Source organism: Eptatretus burgeri, unplaced genomic scaffold (assembly GCF_056783735.1).
Source record: "Eptatretus burgeri isolate ZD-2024b unplaced genomic scaffold, Ebu_testis_v1 Ebu_testis_scaffold_119, whole genome shotgun sequence".
NCBI lineage: Eukaryota > Metazoa > Chordata > Myxini > Myxiniformes > Myxinidae > Eptatretus > Eptatretus burgeri.
This window is the reverse complement of record NW_028222069.1, coordinates 65001-80660: the sequence shown is the minus strand read 5'-3', so window position 1 is coordinate 80660 and position 15660 is coordinate 65001. Positions and strand designations below refer to the sequence as shown.

The window sequence follows — 15660 nt, the reverse complement described above, 5'->3', positions numbered from 1 at the left end:
CCAATCAGTGTTGAGGAGCACGAAGGTTTGGTTAGAACACACCATCTTTGACCTTTCACGGGTGCACACCGTTGGGAGTTTTTGCAATATGGACTGTGATGTATAATCTCTTTGGACGAGTTCACCAGGAAATTCTCCAACTGTTTCATTGTACAGAGACACACCGCATTCTCGCAGTTACACTACAAGTATTTGGCCTCTTTAAAGGTTTTTTTTTTGGTGTTTCATTCTGCAATCCTTACCTGGGAATCACAGATGTCCAAGCCATCCTGATTTACTTCGTTACTTGTGTTTCTGTTCATGCATGCCGAATAATCTGGGTGGAAATACCTCCTTTTGACAGTCCCACAAAGGAACTGATGTTATGAACTTGTGTAACGAGACAAACAGATGGACGTTCCCCAACCAGCACACAAGTCCCGCCATTTCAGAATCCATAAATAAGCCACGCCCACTAAAGAGAGTCAATTGACAAGCCCCGCACAGGATTGGAGTTAAAATAAGGAATCAATTTTCATTCAGCAACAAACCTCAGAACCTTTCAATCTTTATTGAAGAATTTCATGAAGTGATTATAAAAGAACCATGTTTTTCTGAAATAATCATTGTAATGATCGGTTAACTTGGAATAAAAGAGATTTTATTATTTTAGGTAAGATAAGAAAAGCATTACCCTGCTCTCACAGGAAGCACACACAAGCATAATAAGCGTAAACGACTATTCTACGTCATAAGCGAGTCCGTGCTTCGAGAGGGAGGAACCAGAACTCCAGGACGGAGGTTAAAGAGCATCTCGAACCACACATCACCCAAGTACTCCGTACATGACTCACAGCACAGGCTGCTTCATGGCAAGGCACGAGGACCAAAGGAAAGGGGTGTATGAAAGATGTCACGTGGTTTAATAAAAATAATTATTTAATCTCATTCTGGGCTGTTCTGCTGATTGTGCTGAACCTTCACAGAAACCAAACCTCGTTCGGAGTCTTCCGAGGTGATTTCAAATTCAACAACAAACACAGAAAGATAACAATTTTAAACAACTTCTTCTCCCCACCTGAACAACGACCAGGTACAAAAAGCTTTTCCTACATTTTCAATTTTCCTCATTTCTAACTGTAAGCACTTTCACCTCCCTCTACATCAACCTTCCTTAAGCTGTAACTTCCCACACCTGCGTTTTCACTACAACATGAGATCATCCTAATCATCAAAAGTTCTGTATTTGTGAGGATGACAAACTGTGACGTGGAAATCTCCCCACAAATCTGATCCGAATGTGGGACTAATGGGAGCGAGCGGTGGGGTTTGAACCCCGGGAAGCACATCCAGAGATGGGATTTCATTGTGGATGGTAATTGGGGATTTTATAGCCTGAATGTCATCGAAAGTACAAGGGTGATGGTGAGAAATAATTTTCATCAAAGTCAAACTCATAATGCACAATGCACAATAAACCACCAAGCCTTGCAAAATTGATACCTGTGATAATGCAATCAAAGAGTCAATCAAAATCAAGTGAATATGTTGAACAATTGTTATAGCAGAATTAAATGTAGTAAATAAATGATTGTTTCTGTGATTATAGTAAATCCCACTCCATGTACGTGCTGTTCTCCCATTGTGTGAATTGTGCGTGAAGGTGGGTGGAGCCATATAAATGTGGGCGTGGTAAAGGTAATGAGGTGATCTGATGGGTGAATAACAAGGGCAGCAGGATGTGCAGGTCAAATGAATGAATGAGATACAGGAAGGGTTTCAGTGAAGATGAAATTGGTGTGGATGAGGGAGACTGGCTTTCTGCAAGAAACGAAGAGAAAGGACAAAAAAAATAATTAAAATGGGTACAAATTGCAGGTGAATGTGAATAGTAATAAGAGAGTAACCAATAAATAAATAAACAAACAGTGTTGAAAGATGTGAAAAAGGAATATCAAGGTTCATCACAAGTCAAATCACGTCGGTTATAAAGGAATTTCACACAACTTAAATAAAATCAGATAAAGAGAACTTGTGGTGAGCAGAGGCCCATCATCACCTCATGCCTTCCTCACCAGGTTCACCTCATTGAAGGAGACGATCAACGGCCCTCAAGAGGCGCATGCGATCCTGACATGTCAAGGGAGCCACTTCTTTGATGACCATCTGGAACATTTCTGGAGCCTGTTTGGGGAATAAATAAGGAAGGAGGGAGGAGGAATAGGTGAGGATGAAGAGGTGGATGAGATTCTGAGACTAAGAATGACGAGGTGAGAGGATAAGTTTCCCGGTCCCATTGAGTCATGTGCAGATCAACTCAGGATGGAAGTTCCAAGCTCTGTACAAACTCATTTCCCTGATCGTACATTCAACCTGGAGTCGTCAGGTACCAATCACATCTGTGAACAACTTGATCTGTTACAAATGGAGAAATAATTAATGAGATTCTCTCTCCAGTGAAAAGCCTCGATTTGGAAGAAAAGTATTCCAAGTAGTAAGAGCAGCTTTGGTGACACCAATTGTATACTTCTGCGCACAGCTGCCTGTTTGTGCAGCAATTGAATGAAACTTTCATCACCATTATAATAAGAAAAGGGTAAATTATTATACCATTCCAACAAACACCATTCAGTCAGCCCAATATTTGATCACAGAACATTAATTACACCCCAGAGCCTTCATTACACCCCAGAACCTTCATTACACCCCAGAACCTTCATTACACCCCAGAGCCTTGATTACACCCCAGAGCCTTGATTACACCCCAGAGCCTTCACTACACCCCAGAGCCTTCATTACACCCCAGAGCCTTCATTACACCACAGAGCCTTCATTACACCCCAGAGCCTTCATTACACCCCAGAGCCTTCATTACACCCCAAAGCCTTCATTACACCCCAGAGCCTTGATTACACCACAGAACCTTCATTGCATGCCGGAGCCTTGATTACACCCCAGAGCCTTGATTACACCCCAGAGCCTTGATTACACCCCAGAGCCTTGATTACACCCCAGAGCCTTGATTACACCCCAGAGCCTTGATTACACCCCAGAACCTTCATTACACCGCAGAGCCTTGATTACACCCCAGAGCCTTCATTACACCCCAGAGCCTTGATTACACCCCAGAACCTTCATTACACCACAGAGCCTTCATTACACCACAGAGCCTTGATTACACCCCAGAACCTTCATTACACCACAGAGCCTTCATTACACCGCAGAGCCTTGATTACACCCCAGAGCCTTCATTACACCCCAGAGCCTTGATTACACCCCAGAGCCTTCATTACACCACAGAGCCTTCATTACACCACAGAGCCTTGATTACACCCCAGAGCCTTCATTACACCACAGAACCTTCATTACACCACAGAGCCTTCATTACACCACAGAGCCTTCATTACACCACAGAGCCTTGATTACACCCCAGAGCCTTCATTACACCACAGAACCTTCATTACACCACAGAGCCTTCATTACACCACAGAGCCTTCATTACACCACAGAACCTTCATTACACCCCAGAGCCTTCATTACACCACAGAGCCTTGATTACCCCCCAGAGCCTTCATTACACCCCAGAGCCTTCATTACACCACAGAGACTTCATTACACCACAGAGCCTTCATTACACCCCAGAGCCTTCATTACACCCCAGAGCCTTGATTACACCCCAGAGCCTTCATTACACCACAGAGCCTTCATTAAACCCCAGAGCCTTCATTACACCCCAGAACCTTGATTACACCCCAGAGCCTTCATTACACCCCAGAGCCTTCATTACACCCCAGAGCCCTCATTACACCCCAGAGCCCTCATTACACCCCAGAGCCTTCATTACACCCCAGAGCCTTCATTACACCCCAGAGCCTTCATTACACCCCAGAACCTTCATTACACCCCAGAGCCTTCATTACACCCCAGAGCCTTCATTACACCCCAGAACCTTCATTACACCCCAGAGCCTTCATTACACCCCAGAACCTTGATTACACCCCAGAGCCTTCATTACACCCCAGAGCCTTCATTACACCCCAGAACCTTGATTACACCACAGAACCTTGATTACACCCCAGAGCCTTCATTACACCACAGATCCCCACCTGCATCGCAGAGTTCTGTGTAAAAGAGGACACACCAACAGTTCTCGTGTGCAGAGAGGATGAACTAAGAGGGAATCAAACATAAAGGTAAAAGTTCCACTGTTCACTAAAAGCACCTTGTGTTGCTGAGATGGAATCCCGAGGGTTGATGGTTCGAGTTTTTGGTTTATTTGTTTTGTTTCACATCTTTTTTTTTTGTTTTATTTTTTATATACATTGTCGAGGCTCGTATGAGAGCTAACACACAACGCACATCAAGGGGGGCATGAGACGAGGGGCAGAAGAGGTAAGGACAAAATAATGGGGGAACAGAGACTTTAGGAGATCGATGAAGGGAGAGGGATGGGACGGGGAACACGGGGGAAACAAGATGGACACAACAGGGACTTTCAGGAAGGAAAGCAGGGAATTTGAAGGAGGTGGGTTTGGGGTGGATTAATGGGGGTAGAAAAGATCGAGGTTTTGGATGGGGGAAGATAAGAGGTGGTGGTGAACAGCTGTTTTGAAGACCTGGAGGGAAGAATGGGATTTAAGAGAATGTGGGAGTTTATTCCAAAGGCAGGGAAAAAGAGGAATGAAAGAGTGAAGGTGAGTGGTGATTCATGATTTTGGTAGTTTTATCAGAAGGGGGTTGCTGGCGGACCTTGAGGGCCCTGCGGAAAAATGGGTGGGACATACAGCAGACAGAGCAGAGGGGGGAGGGGGAGACTGGAGAGTAGACGGTTGAAGACAGAAAGACCACCGACCTGCTTGCGGTGAGAGAGTGAGAGGCCCAAAGAGTTGGCCTCACCACGGGAGATACCAATGATCCTAAATGCCTTGGTTTCAACAGCGTGAAGCCGAGAAAGGTGAGAGGCAGGAGCACCAGCTCAGAGGGGAGAGCAGTACTCCATCAGGCTGCGGACGAAAGCTTTGAATGTGGTCAGGAGCTCAGGTGGGCCTAGGAAGGACTTTGCACGACCGAGGATTCCCAGTCGGTGACTGGCTTAGGAGGCCATGTTGGAAATGTGGCTTTCCCAGGAAAGATCATGGCAGATAGTGAGACCCAGAAGCTTGAATGAAAGGACTTCTTCAAGAGGATTGTTGAGAAAGTAGATGGGGGGAGGGGTAAGGGTTCTAAACGGTCCTTTCAGAGAGATGAAGTGAGAGTGTTAGATTTGTCAGGATTGAAGGACATGTTCCACGTGTTGGGCCAGTTTGTGATTTTATCCAGATATGCAGAGACCGAAGAAGTTGCTGTTTGCTGGTCTGAGGGATGACAGATGGTACAGCAGACGGTGGAGTCATCAGCAAAGAGAGGAAGAGGATTTTCCAGAGAGTCGGAGAGATCATTGATGAAAACGAGAAAAAGAACAGGGCCCAGAACGCTGCCTTGAGGAACTCCAGCCTGGACAGGAAGAGGGGTTGAGAGAACTCCATTTAGGGCCACACATTGGCTGCGACAGGAGAGGTAGTCTGCGAGCCATGAGTGGAGATGGCCTTGGACAGCAGAGGAAGAGAGTTTTATTTGGTGAGCAGGGCAGGGTGCCAGACCATGTCAAAAAGCACGCAATATGTCTCGGGATATGGCTCTGATTTCATGTCTGGCATTGACAACTTCCATCCATTGTTGGGAGAGCAGAAGCAGCATATCCAGGGTCGAGTGACCTGGTCTGAAACCAAATTGATGATCAGAAATCAAGCCATTGGAGAAGAGGAAGGATTTAAGGTCTGAAGCGATGATGGATTCCATAACCTTGCTTATGATCTTGAGAAGGCTGATTGGTCTGAAGTTGCAGGGATCTGTTTTTGCACCTTTTTTATGCAGTTTTATGCAGATAATGTTTGCTGATTTCCAAGCAGATGACAGATGACCTTGAGCAAATGAGAGGGTGAATAGAACAGAGAGAGGGTGAGCAAGAGCAGAGGAGCAGGTTTTTAGGACACATGGGCTAATGCCGTCTGGACCGGTTGCAGAATCTGAGTCGAGGCTTGACAGCAAGCTCTCCACCTTGTCAGGAGAAAAGGACACAGAGTCCAGGGACAGTTGGGCGCGACTGGGTAAGGTGGGTACAGAAAGCGATGGGTTTCGGACACAAGATTTAGATGCAAACACTGAGTTTAGGCATTTAACCTTTTCACATGTGGTGTCAGCAGTGCGGCTATTTAAGGTCAGGGAGGAGATGGAGGGGGAACATACACCAGAAACAGATTTGATTAGATGCCACCAGGATTTGGAGGAGGGACAGAGGTTTGAGAGTTCAGACTTGAGATTAGAAAGATGTTGTTTTCTGGCTCTCCTGAGGGTAGACACACACTTGTTCCGAGCTTTATGGAAGGAACTGAGATTATCCTCAGTTGGGTTTGCTTTCCATGAGGCAAAGGCAAGTTGTATTAGGACAACTGCCTCGCCACAAGCTTCAGTGAACCATGGGCGGGAGGAAGGGGAGGACAACTGAAGACGAGAGGGGATAAATCTATACATGGGAGAGAGAGAGAGAGCAAGTTTCTTTGAAAGAATTCCCAGGATGAGTTGATGTTGGAGAAAGTAGCGATGGGAGACCAGTCTGGAAGTTTGATGGCTGCTTGAAGACGCTGTGAGTCAGCCTGAGTGAAATGCCAGACTCGAAGGCGCTGAGGTGGTTGTTAAATAACAGCCAGAGAGATGTTTACTTTGACAAGCACGTGGTCAGAAGAACCGATTGGAGTGGAGGAAGAACAGCAGTTTATATTCTCATCATCGTCTATATTCTTCGGGCTAAGTGGCCCATAAAGCTGCAGTGCGTACTCTTCAGTCTGCCCTGTTTCTAGCTATCGGCCTGGCTTCATCCCATGATCTCCATCCTATCTCCTTTCTTTCTTTCTCCACTGTTCTCCTCCAGGTTGTTCTTGGACATCCCACTTTCCTTCTTCCTTCAGGCTTCAATGACAATGCTGTCATGCAGTTATCTTTCATTCTCAGCACGTGCCCAATCCATTTCTATCTCGGTCTTCACTTCATCACTGATCTTCATTACTTTGGTTCTTTTGAGTAGTTCTTCGTTTGATGCGATGTATGGCCATCTGATTTTTAATATCATATGCAGACATTTGAACATAAATATGTCAAGTTTCCAATTGTCTCCTTCGTTTGTCTTCCAAGCCTCACATCCATATAATAGTACTGATTTGACAAGTGAGTGAAACAGTGTTAATTTGGTTTTAATGTATAAACTCTTGAGCTCCATAATTGATGGAGTTTCATGAAGGATACCATAGCTACAATAAACATCTCATCCTATTAAATCTTGTTTTGTGCTTCATCTTCTGTATCAAGTCCCTGAATAAGTTTGATGAAAAGATGTTCATCGGATTCCATATTGTACATCATAAACAGGAAGAAATTTCTCTCTTGAGCTAACAATTGAGGTTTTGGTTCTTTAAAAAAAAAAAAAAAGAAGTAATTTATCTACAAATAGTTTTTTTTGTATACAGAGTCAATGATCATGGAAGAGCTAGAACAATGAACAGATCAGGACATAACAGGACAAAAGGAACAGAAATGAGGTGGGATGGGGGAGGCAACAGTGGAGTTGAAAGACAAAATAGAGAGAGACTTGGACAAACAATGGGGTGGGGAGGAATAGTGTGGAAAGGATGAATACAGAAGGAAACTTCTCTCCTCCCCCCCTCCACTTCCTCAATATCCCTCCCCTCTCTCCCCCTTACACCCTCTCCCCTCTCTGTCCCTATTCACTCTCCATCCCTCCCCTCCCTCCTCTATCTCCACTCTTCTCTCTCCCCGATACCTCTCCACCTCCCTCTCTCCTAGCTTACACCCCCACCATTCTCTTTCCCTCACCCCCTCCACAAACAATGCTGGCAGACGAGATGCCAGTTGAAAGCCCATCCGCAGGATGGCACACACATTGATGAATCACCCTGCCCGTGAAACACCGGGATGACAGTTTACAGCAGGGTTGGGATTCAAACCCAAGCGAGACAGCTCAGAGGCAAGTGTGGGTCGTCCCTCCAGGGCCATCCTGCCAGCCAAGGTTGTATTTTAATGCACTTTTAATAAACAAACTGTGATTCTATGTTGCATTTATATGTTTAAAATGTATCTCATTTGGTATCATGCATTTCTTCTTGCAGAAAGTTGAGCTTTGCCTGCATGCCGAGCTTTTCAAAAGCAGTGCGGGAAGCAGCTTCCGGAAACAGGAGACAGCCGAACGCACGGACAGACACCAAACTTCACATTATAGGAGGGCCAGTCAAGAAGTAACCTTAAAATGATGATTTAAATTCGAGAATGTATTGTGTGTAGTTGTAGACGACATGTTATATCTATGGGTAGACCTGGCAACATTGAGCATATGATGTCAGAAGAACAGTTTCAAGATGGCGGTTCCCTGAGAAGCATGCACCAGGGAGAGGTAACGTTCTGTCATCCGTTTCTTTGGAAGTGAGGATTTGAATCCCAGTGAAATCCATCACAGAATGAAGATGCAATATGGTGACGAATGTTTATCGCTGAAGCAGGTGTATGACTGGGACAGGAAGTTTAAAAGTGGAATGTCCAGTGTGGCATATGCTGCTCGCTCGGGTCGGCCTCACACAGCCGACACAACAGAAATGGTTGCAGTAGTTGAGCGTGTGCGAAGGGAAAACCCTCACATTACACTGGATGAAGTGGTCTCCGAATTGAACATTAGCCATGGTTCAGGACACCATATCATTCACAACGTGCTGGGGTTCCGCAAAGTGTCTGCAAGGTGGGTGCCGAGACAACTCACAGCCAAACTGAAAGAACGAGTGGACGCATGTGAAAAACTTCTATGATGTTACGAAACAGGAGGCGATGCTTTCTTACAGCACATAGTGACTGGGGATGAAAGCTGGGTCCACTACTTTCAGACAGAAACTAAGATGGCAAGCAAAGAGCGGTGCCATTCAACTTCACCGAAGCCCAAAAAATTCCGCACACAGCCATCCGCTGGAAAAGTAATACTGATGCTCTTCTGGGATAGCCGAAGCCCACTTGTGGAGCATACATGCCCAGAGGGACCACAGTCACTAGTGCATCAAACTGCGACCTCCTTATAAATAATCTGAAACCAGCAATCGGATGAAAACGTCATGGACTACTCATGACCGGTGTTTTGCTGCAGCATGACAATGCTCAGCCCCATACTGCCCACACTACAGCTGCAACAATCGAGGACATGCATTTTGAGTGTCTTCTTCATCCACCCTACTTGCCAGACCTCACCCCTTCGGATTACCACATCTTTAGGCCTCTTAAAGAGTCACTTGGTAGAACCACTTTCCGATCTGACAAAGAGGTCCAAGAGGCGGTGCAATGCCTAAACAAGCAGCCAAAATATTTTTTCCGAGAGGAATCCAGGCCTTAGCGCTGGAAAAAATGCACTGAACGCAATGGAGATTATGTTGAAAAAATAACACAGTTGTTGCACATGTACATGCAATAAACAATTTGTGAAAAATATTTCAAGGTTACTTATTGACTGGTCCTCGTATTATAGATTGGGGTTTTCGGTTTTACAAACCAAACAAGAAAAATAGCAATCAGAGATTGCAGACCCTCACCAGGACTTGTTTTGTGTGGTGTTTGTGTCGTTTTGTGTGGTGTATTTTGTGTTGTGTTTGTGCACTGGTGTACTACGTAATTAATAAGAGACAGAACTCGAACAACCACTTTACAACTGCTGGCAGTGATGCCAAGTAGCAAGACATCCCGCTTTGATCGGACACTTGGCCCTGACCCATCACGTTTATTAATATTCAATTGAATTCAGAATGGGATTAAAATATATTCAATTCAAATGGAATGGAAGACCAAATAGGAACAGTCCTGCATTGGAATAATCAGAAGGAACCTGAACAAGCAAAAAGCAAGGATGAAGTCATTAGGAGGAAGCGAGATAGGATTTGCATTTCAGCTGCTCCTCCTCCACCCTCAAACCCATCCAGGCACAGCCAATTGAGCCTTATTAAAGAAAAAAGTAAAAAAAAAAAACATAAAAAGAACCCAGATTCAAGAATTAAATAATTCCATCTGCCAGACCATGTGCCCAATCAGGTTGAAATTTAAAACATATATTTCCCATCACTACTCGATCATAACTGTGAAGTTTCATGTAAATTGATTAAGCAGTGCAAGAGAAAGAATTTATTTAAACATTTTCACTGAATCCAATATGGCTGCCAGACCATTTGACGTGTCAATTATTCATGAATACCCTGGTATCCTCAAGGCTTGGGGAACATTTTTGTGAAGTTTCCACTTGATCTGTGCAGCTGTTCTGGTGGAGAATTTTTTTAATACGTTTTCGGATAAATCCAATATGGCGGCCAAACCATGTGACCGATGATGTCATATGTGTGAATCTTTGGTTCCTCATGGATAAGCGGTTATACCAGTAAAGTTTCACCTCAATCTGTTCAGCCAGTTCAGGGAAGAAGATTTTTGAAGGTTTATTTTATTGTTTTGAAATGACTGCTGAATAACCTGACCGATGTCATCATTTTTTTTTCTGTGGACCATTTTATCCCCGGATGACCCTCAAAAATGTTCATACTGATCAGATGGAGCATTCTACATATGCAATTATGATGTCATCAATTGACATCATCGATTTTTTTTTTCATCGATCATCAACCGATGATGTCGTTAATTTTTTTTCTGTGGACCATTTTATCCCTCGATGACCCTCAAAAATTTTCATACTGATCAGATGTAGCATTCTACATACTAGTACGTGGCTGTAAAAATAAATAAATAAATAAATAAATAAACAAATATTCAAACCGCGAGCAACAAACAACAACCACACAGGCCGTTTCTTCGCTCTCGCGTGCCCGTACATGCGTGGCCCGGAAGTTCGCATATTATTCGCAGTTACGATTATTTGCTATTTACTTTTAATACCCAATTATTCAATTAGCGCCAACGTATTTTACCTTTTCGCAATGTCGTGTAGCAAGGAAAAACAAAAAGAGAAGAGAAGGGAAAGAAAAAAAATTTACTTCCTGGTTCGGAGCATACCAGCACTCCGATGTTTCCGAAATTTATGCACCGTCTAATATGAAAACGATCATAACTTGGGGCATTGTGTTTATCCATAAATGCGCATAAGAAATCGAGAAATTATTAGAATACACAAAGTCATCATTATCCGGAAGCCCGTACGTTGTAACCCGTAATGGGGAACGCGACTGAGCTTCCCTTCCCCATCGGCCACGCCCACGCAACAACGTGTCTTGTCATTGGTTTGGTAAATAAATGGCCATAACTTGGGAACCACTTGGCCGATTCATATCAAACCTTGAAAAGGCACATCCTCAGGGCCCCAGCAATATATCTGGCAAGTTTCAATTAGATTAGACCAGTGGTTGTCGAGAAACAGCGGCCACAGACACAGACACAGACACAGACACAGACACAGACACAGACACAGACACAGACACACTCTCTGCTGGAATTATAGATAGATACATGCAATTATGACGTCATAACAAAGGCACCTATAACGTCATAAAAATCACACTTATTCCAGATGAGGAGTACTTGTCACGTGCCAAGTTTCAATTTTTACCTTGGTGCGGTTTCAAAGATACAGAGGTCTAAAGTTTTTCTGTTTCTCGAACATGGCTACCACACTATGACGTCATAATTATCAATAATACATTCTGCATGAGTAGTCGCTGCTATGGCGAAATTTTGTCTCAATCAGACAAGCGTTTGCTGAGAAAATCACGAAAGTTCTGTGCGGACAAACAAACACAGACAGACAGACAGACAGACCAAAATGCAATATCCTCTCATTCGGTGAGGGTAATGAAGGTGCAATTAAACCCAGAACTTTGAAGAAAGTCTATGAGTAGAAAAATACTTATTCTTTAATTTACCTTGAAATATGCTTTAAATATAATTGTATTTTAAGAAATAATGTACAATAAAGATAGTGGATCCATACACACTCTCTGCTGTCATTCAGCTTTCGGGAGAGAGATTTTGTGAGAATGTGACATCACAGCTCTGGTACAGAAAGCACGATGCTGGAGTGTCACGCATACGACTGTGCCAATTAGGGAGGAAAGTTCAGTAAAATCGTTTTCCAGATCCCAAATGCGGATAAATATTCAGAGAAGAGGAGTTAGCAATGGAGTAGCTTCACAATACAGAGGAACAGGTCAGATTGTTAACTTTTTTTTCAACATGAAGCTCCAAAAACAGATGAGCAGAGAGGCAAAAGCTGTTCATCGTGTCATGGAAAAGGTAAAGAATGTCATGGAGGGTGTTTTATTGGACATTCAGTATACACTTGGGTACAGCCATTTTGCTCTCAAAGTTTATCCCACGCTTTGTATTCGTTACATGTTTCTTGCTAGAAGTTAACTATTGAAGTCATGGCGGGAAATAATTACATCACGTAATTAAAAGTAGCGATCCTGAGAAGCTATTGTATTCTAAGCCTTTTCTGCCTACAGTCGCCTCCACACTATCACTGTCACTTTCAATTTGTTCGCCCAAAGTAAATGCAGTTTGAACATTCTTTCATTACCAGCTGGTAGAGGTGTAGCAGTTTCTGGAAGAGTTTCCCATCAAACTCAGCAAAGTGCTGTGCATAGTGACCCAGGCCGTTGCTGTGAAGCCACTCGGCCACTTCTGGTGGCCCCCACTTCAGAACTCCTAGGGGAGGGAGGATAAAGGGTTGAGGGAGGAAGAAAGTTAAAAGGGTTAATTTACTCATTGTGATGCTTCAAAAAGAACATTAAAGGAGCGTTAGATTTGGGATAAAAAGTAATTTTCATGCACACAGGTAAGTAACAAGTCTCTTTGATGATCAAAGTTAGACGAGATGTTTTTATCGACTGAACACAAACTACAAACTCCAAAAGGCCAATTTTCCTTCAGATTGAATCAACCACACCCTGGCTGGCTTAACAGTAACGTCATTTTTACCATGCGCATGTGAAGCGAAAAGTGGGGTGAAGCAATTGGTTCATGTCTGTTCGCCTGTCTTGATCAGTTTATGATCGTCAGTTGATGATCGAGGAACAATGTATTTAAATCTAATGTTATATTTTGAACATGAATCAGAACATGAATAGGAAGACAAGTCTGTTGTTTTACCGTACCTTGGCTTTGAACTCGTCCTGACCGTACATTCGCAGAGAGGAGCGAGATAATATCTTTACTCTGTCTGCTTGTCCGGCAGTCATACAAAATTGAAAATCATTTCAAATAGAAAGCTCACTGTTTTTAAGGGTGTTATAAAGGATATAATTAACAGGAATGAATAACTAATTTTTCATGTTAGATAGGGTGGTGTAATAGACACTGGTTAAAAAGGAGGTAGGTTTATTTATGTGCCTTTAAACCTCTTTAAAGCTTTACTTAAATTTAATTTTATATTTGAACACTGTAGAACACAAATGTCCTTCACAATACTTGTAAGAACAATGCCATACATCGATATATACCATGAGAGGACACGGCAAGTGAGAGGGTCAGGATGAAGAAGATGCTGATTGACGTTGTGCTCGAAGGTGATAAATGAAACCTCCATCCCATAAAGTGAGACTCAACGTCATGTTATTACACTATTATAGTGTATAAGGGTAAAGTACAGTACATAAGATTGCTTCCGTATCGCTAAACTTCCGGATTATATTTTTAAACGATCTTTAAAATAATTATATTTTAACTGTGCAGGGCAGGCCTGAGGAGGGTTGAGTTAGCAAGCTATAACACCAAGTAGGTTGACTCAGCCTGTCATTCTTCCACAGGCAAAATGAATCTCAGCTTCCTGGAAAGAGGGGGCAATGGATCACCGGCATAGCTGTGCTTTCATCACTGATGCAACTAGCAGCCACGGGCTGCATATTAAACAAGAAAAAGAGCAATCAGAGATTGCAGACCCTCACCAGGACTTCTTTTGAATGGTATATTATGTAGGTTTTAGGGTAAATCCAATAAAGCTGCCTTACCATATGATCTATGATATATGTGTGAACCTTTTGTTCCTCATGGATAGGTGGTTATACGTGTAAAGTTTTGCCTCGATTTGTTCAGCCACTTCAGAAAAGGATTTTAAAAGCTTTTTTTCCCAGCAATATGGCTGTCAAATCACGTGACCAATGATGTCATGAATATTTTTTTCTGTGGACCATTTTATCCCTCGATGACCCTCAAAATTTTTCACACTGATCGGATGTGGCATTCTATATATGCAATTATGACGTCATAATGAGGGCACCAATGACGTCATAAAAATATCACACTCATTCATTCCCCACTCGGAGTACTTGCTATTTGCCAAGGTTCATTTTTTTCCTTGGTGTGGTTTCAGAGATACAGAGGTCGAAAGTTTTTTGATTTTTCCAATATGGCTGCTACACCATGTGACCTATGGTGTCATAATTATCACTTCACCATTCTATGTGAGTTGTCGCACCAAGCGGTTGTGGAGAAAAACACAAAAAGACAAACAAACAGACAGACAGACAAACAAACAGATCCAAATGCAATACCCTCTCCTCTGACAAGGGTAATAATAATATTGCATGGGGTTTCGTGTTTGAAGAACTCTCTCGTTTCCTTGGACGGAATTTACGAAAGGCGTTTAAGAGAGACTCGTGTAAAATCACTAATCATGCGATGATCACCGTTCAAAGTTAGTCCCAATCACGAAGAGTTTCTCCAATTGAGATCAAAACCAAATCACAAGGGTTTAATTAACAAAGAAACTTTTACACTTCGTCGAGGGCATGTTTGAGAATGTGTTAAAGGTCTTGAAGTAAGCATTACATGGCTTATAATTGGTGGATTACATGGTATGGTGAATATGGATGTGTTCGGAGTGCTTGAATTAGTTCAAGAAGAGGAAGAAGAGGGGCAGTTCATAGAAGTGCATTGACAATCTTCGAGGATAGATGCAATCCCCGAGAGAAGTATCTTATTCTTCTCTTTAATGGCCACCATTATCCCACCTATCTTGTGAGGTCAGCCAGGGTAAGCTTGGTCCAAATTTTCAGGAATTGGCTGGCCAGGCCTGATGTTGGATAAGTTTGGGCAGGAATTTGGAATTTGTTCAAGGTGCCGGCGATAGCTCGCCTACTCTTCGCGAAGGATACCATGGGATCCCTGGCAGACGGGATGCCTGATAAATGTCCATATCCCATTGATGGCACACACAATGATGACTCACCCTGCCTGTGAAACACTTGACTAACAGTTTATAGCTGTGTCGGGAATCAAACACAGGCTAGCTTCGAGGCGAGTGTGCATACCTCCAAGTCATCCTGTCAAACCCTTCTGGAGAAGTATGACAAGATCTAAATTGTCCATATTACAGACTCTTGAAGGAATCATTTCGGTGGCTGCTGAATCTCGTGCAAGATGACCTGGATCAATGGGCCACCATTATTTTTTTTTGAAATACAGGAAACCCTCCAATATCGTGGGGGTTAGGTTCTTGAATAATACAAGAGTTGAAACCGTGATCATGGAAACCAAGAGTCAATGGGAAAGCAGGGGTTCGGTTCCTGGGCTTCGAGAAGATATTGAGGAAGATTGACGGTAGTCAAA

General features: G+C 43.2%; 1 protein-coding gene across 3 annotated transcripts in view; it reads right to left on the bottom strand.

Annotated features, from left to right (window-relative positions):
• Nucleotides 1-531: 531 nt before the first annotated feature.
• Nucleotides 532-15660, bottom strand: part of LOC147007541 (uncharacterized) — a 61487-nt gene continuing 46358 nt past the window's right edge. Inside the window, exons 7-9 of one of the 3 annotated variants that reach the window (XM_085866966.1) lie at nucleotides 12632-12759; nucleotides 2039-2163; nucleotides 532-1800 (exon numbers count right to left, since the gene is read on the bottom strand). In XM_085866966.1, coding sequence (XP_085723092.1) covers nucleotides 2065-2163; nucleotides 12632-12759 — 227 coding nt within the window. In that variant the 3' untranslated portion in view covers nucleotides 532-1800; nucleotides 2039-2064. The remainder of the gene's footprint in view (nucleotides 1801-2038; nucleotides 2164-12631; nucleotides 12760-15660) is intronic. The other 2 variants (XM_085866965.1, XM_085866967.1) reach the window with 2 other exon arrangements.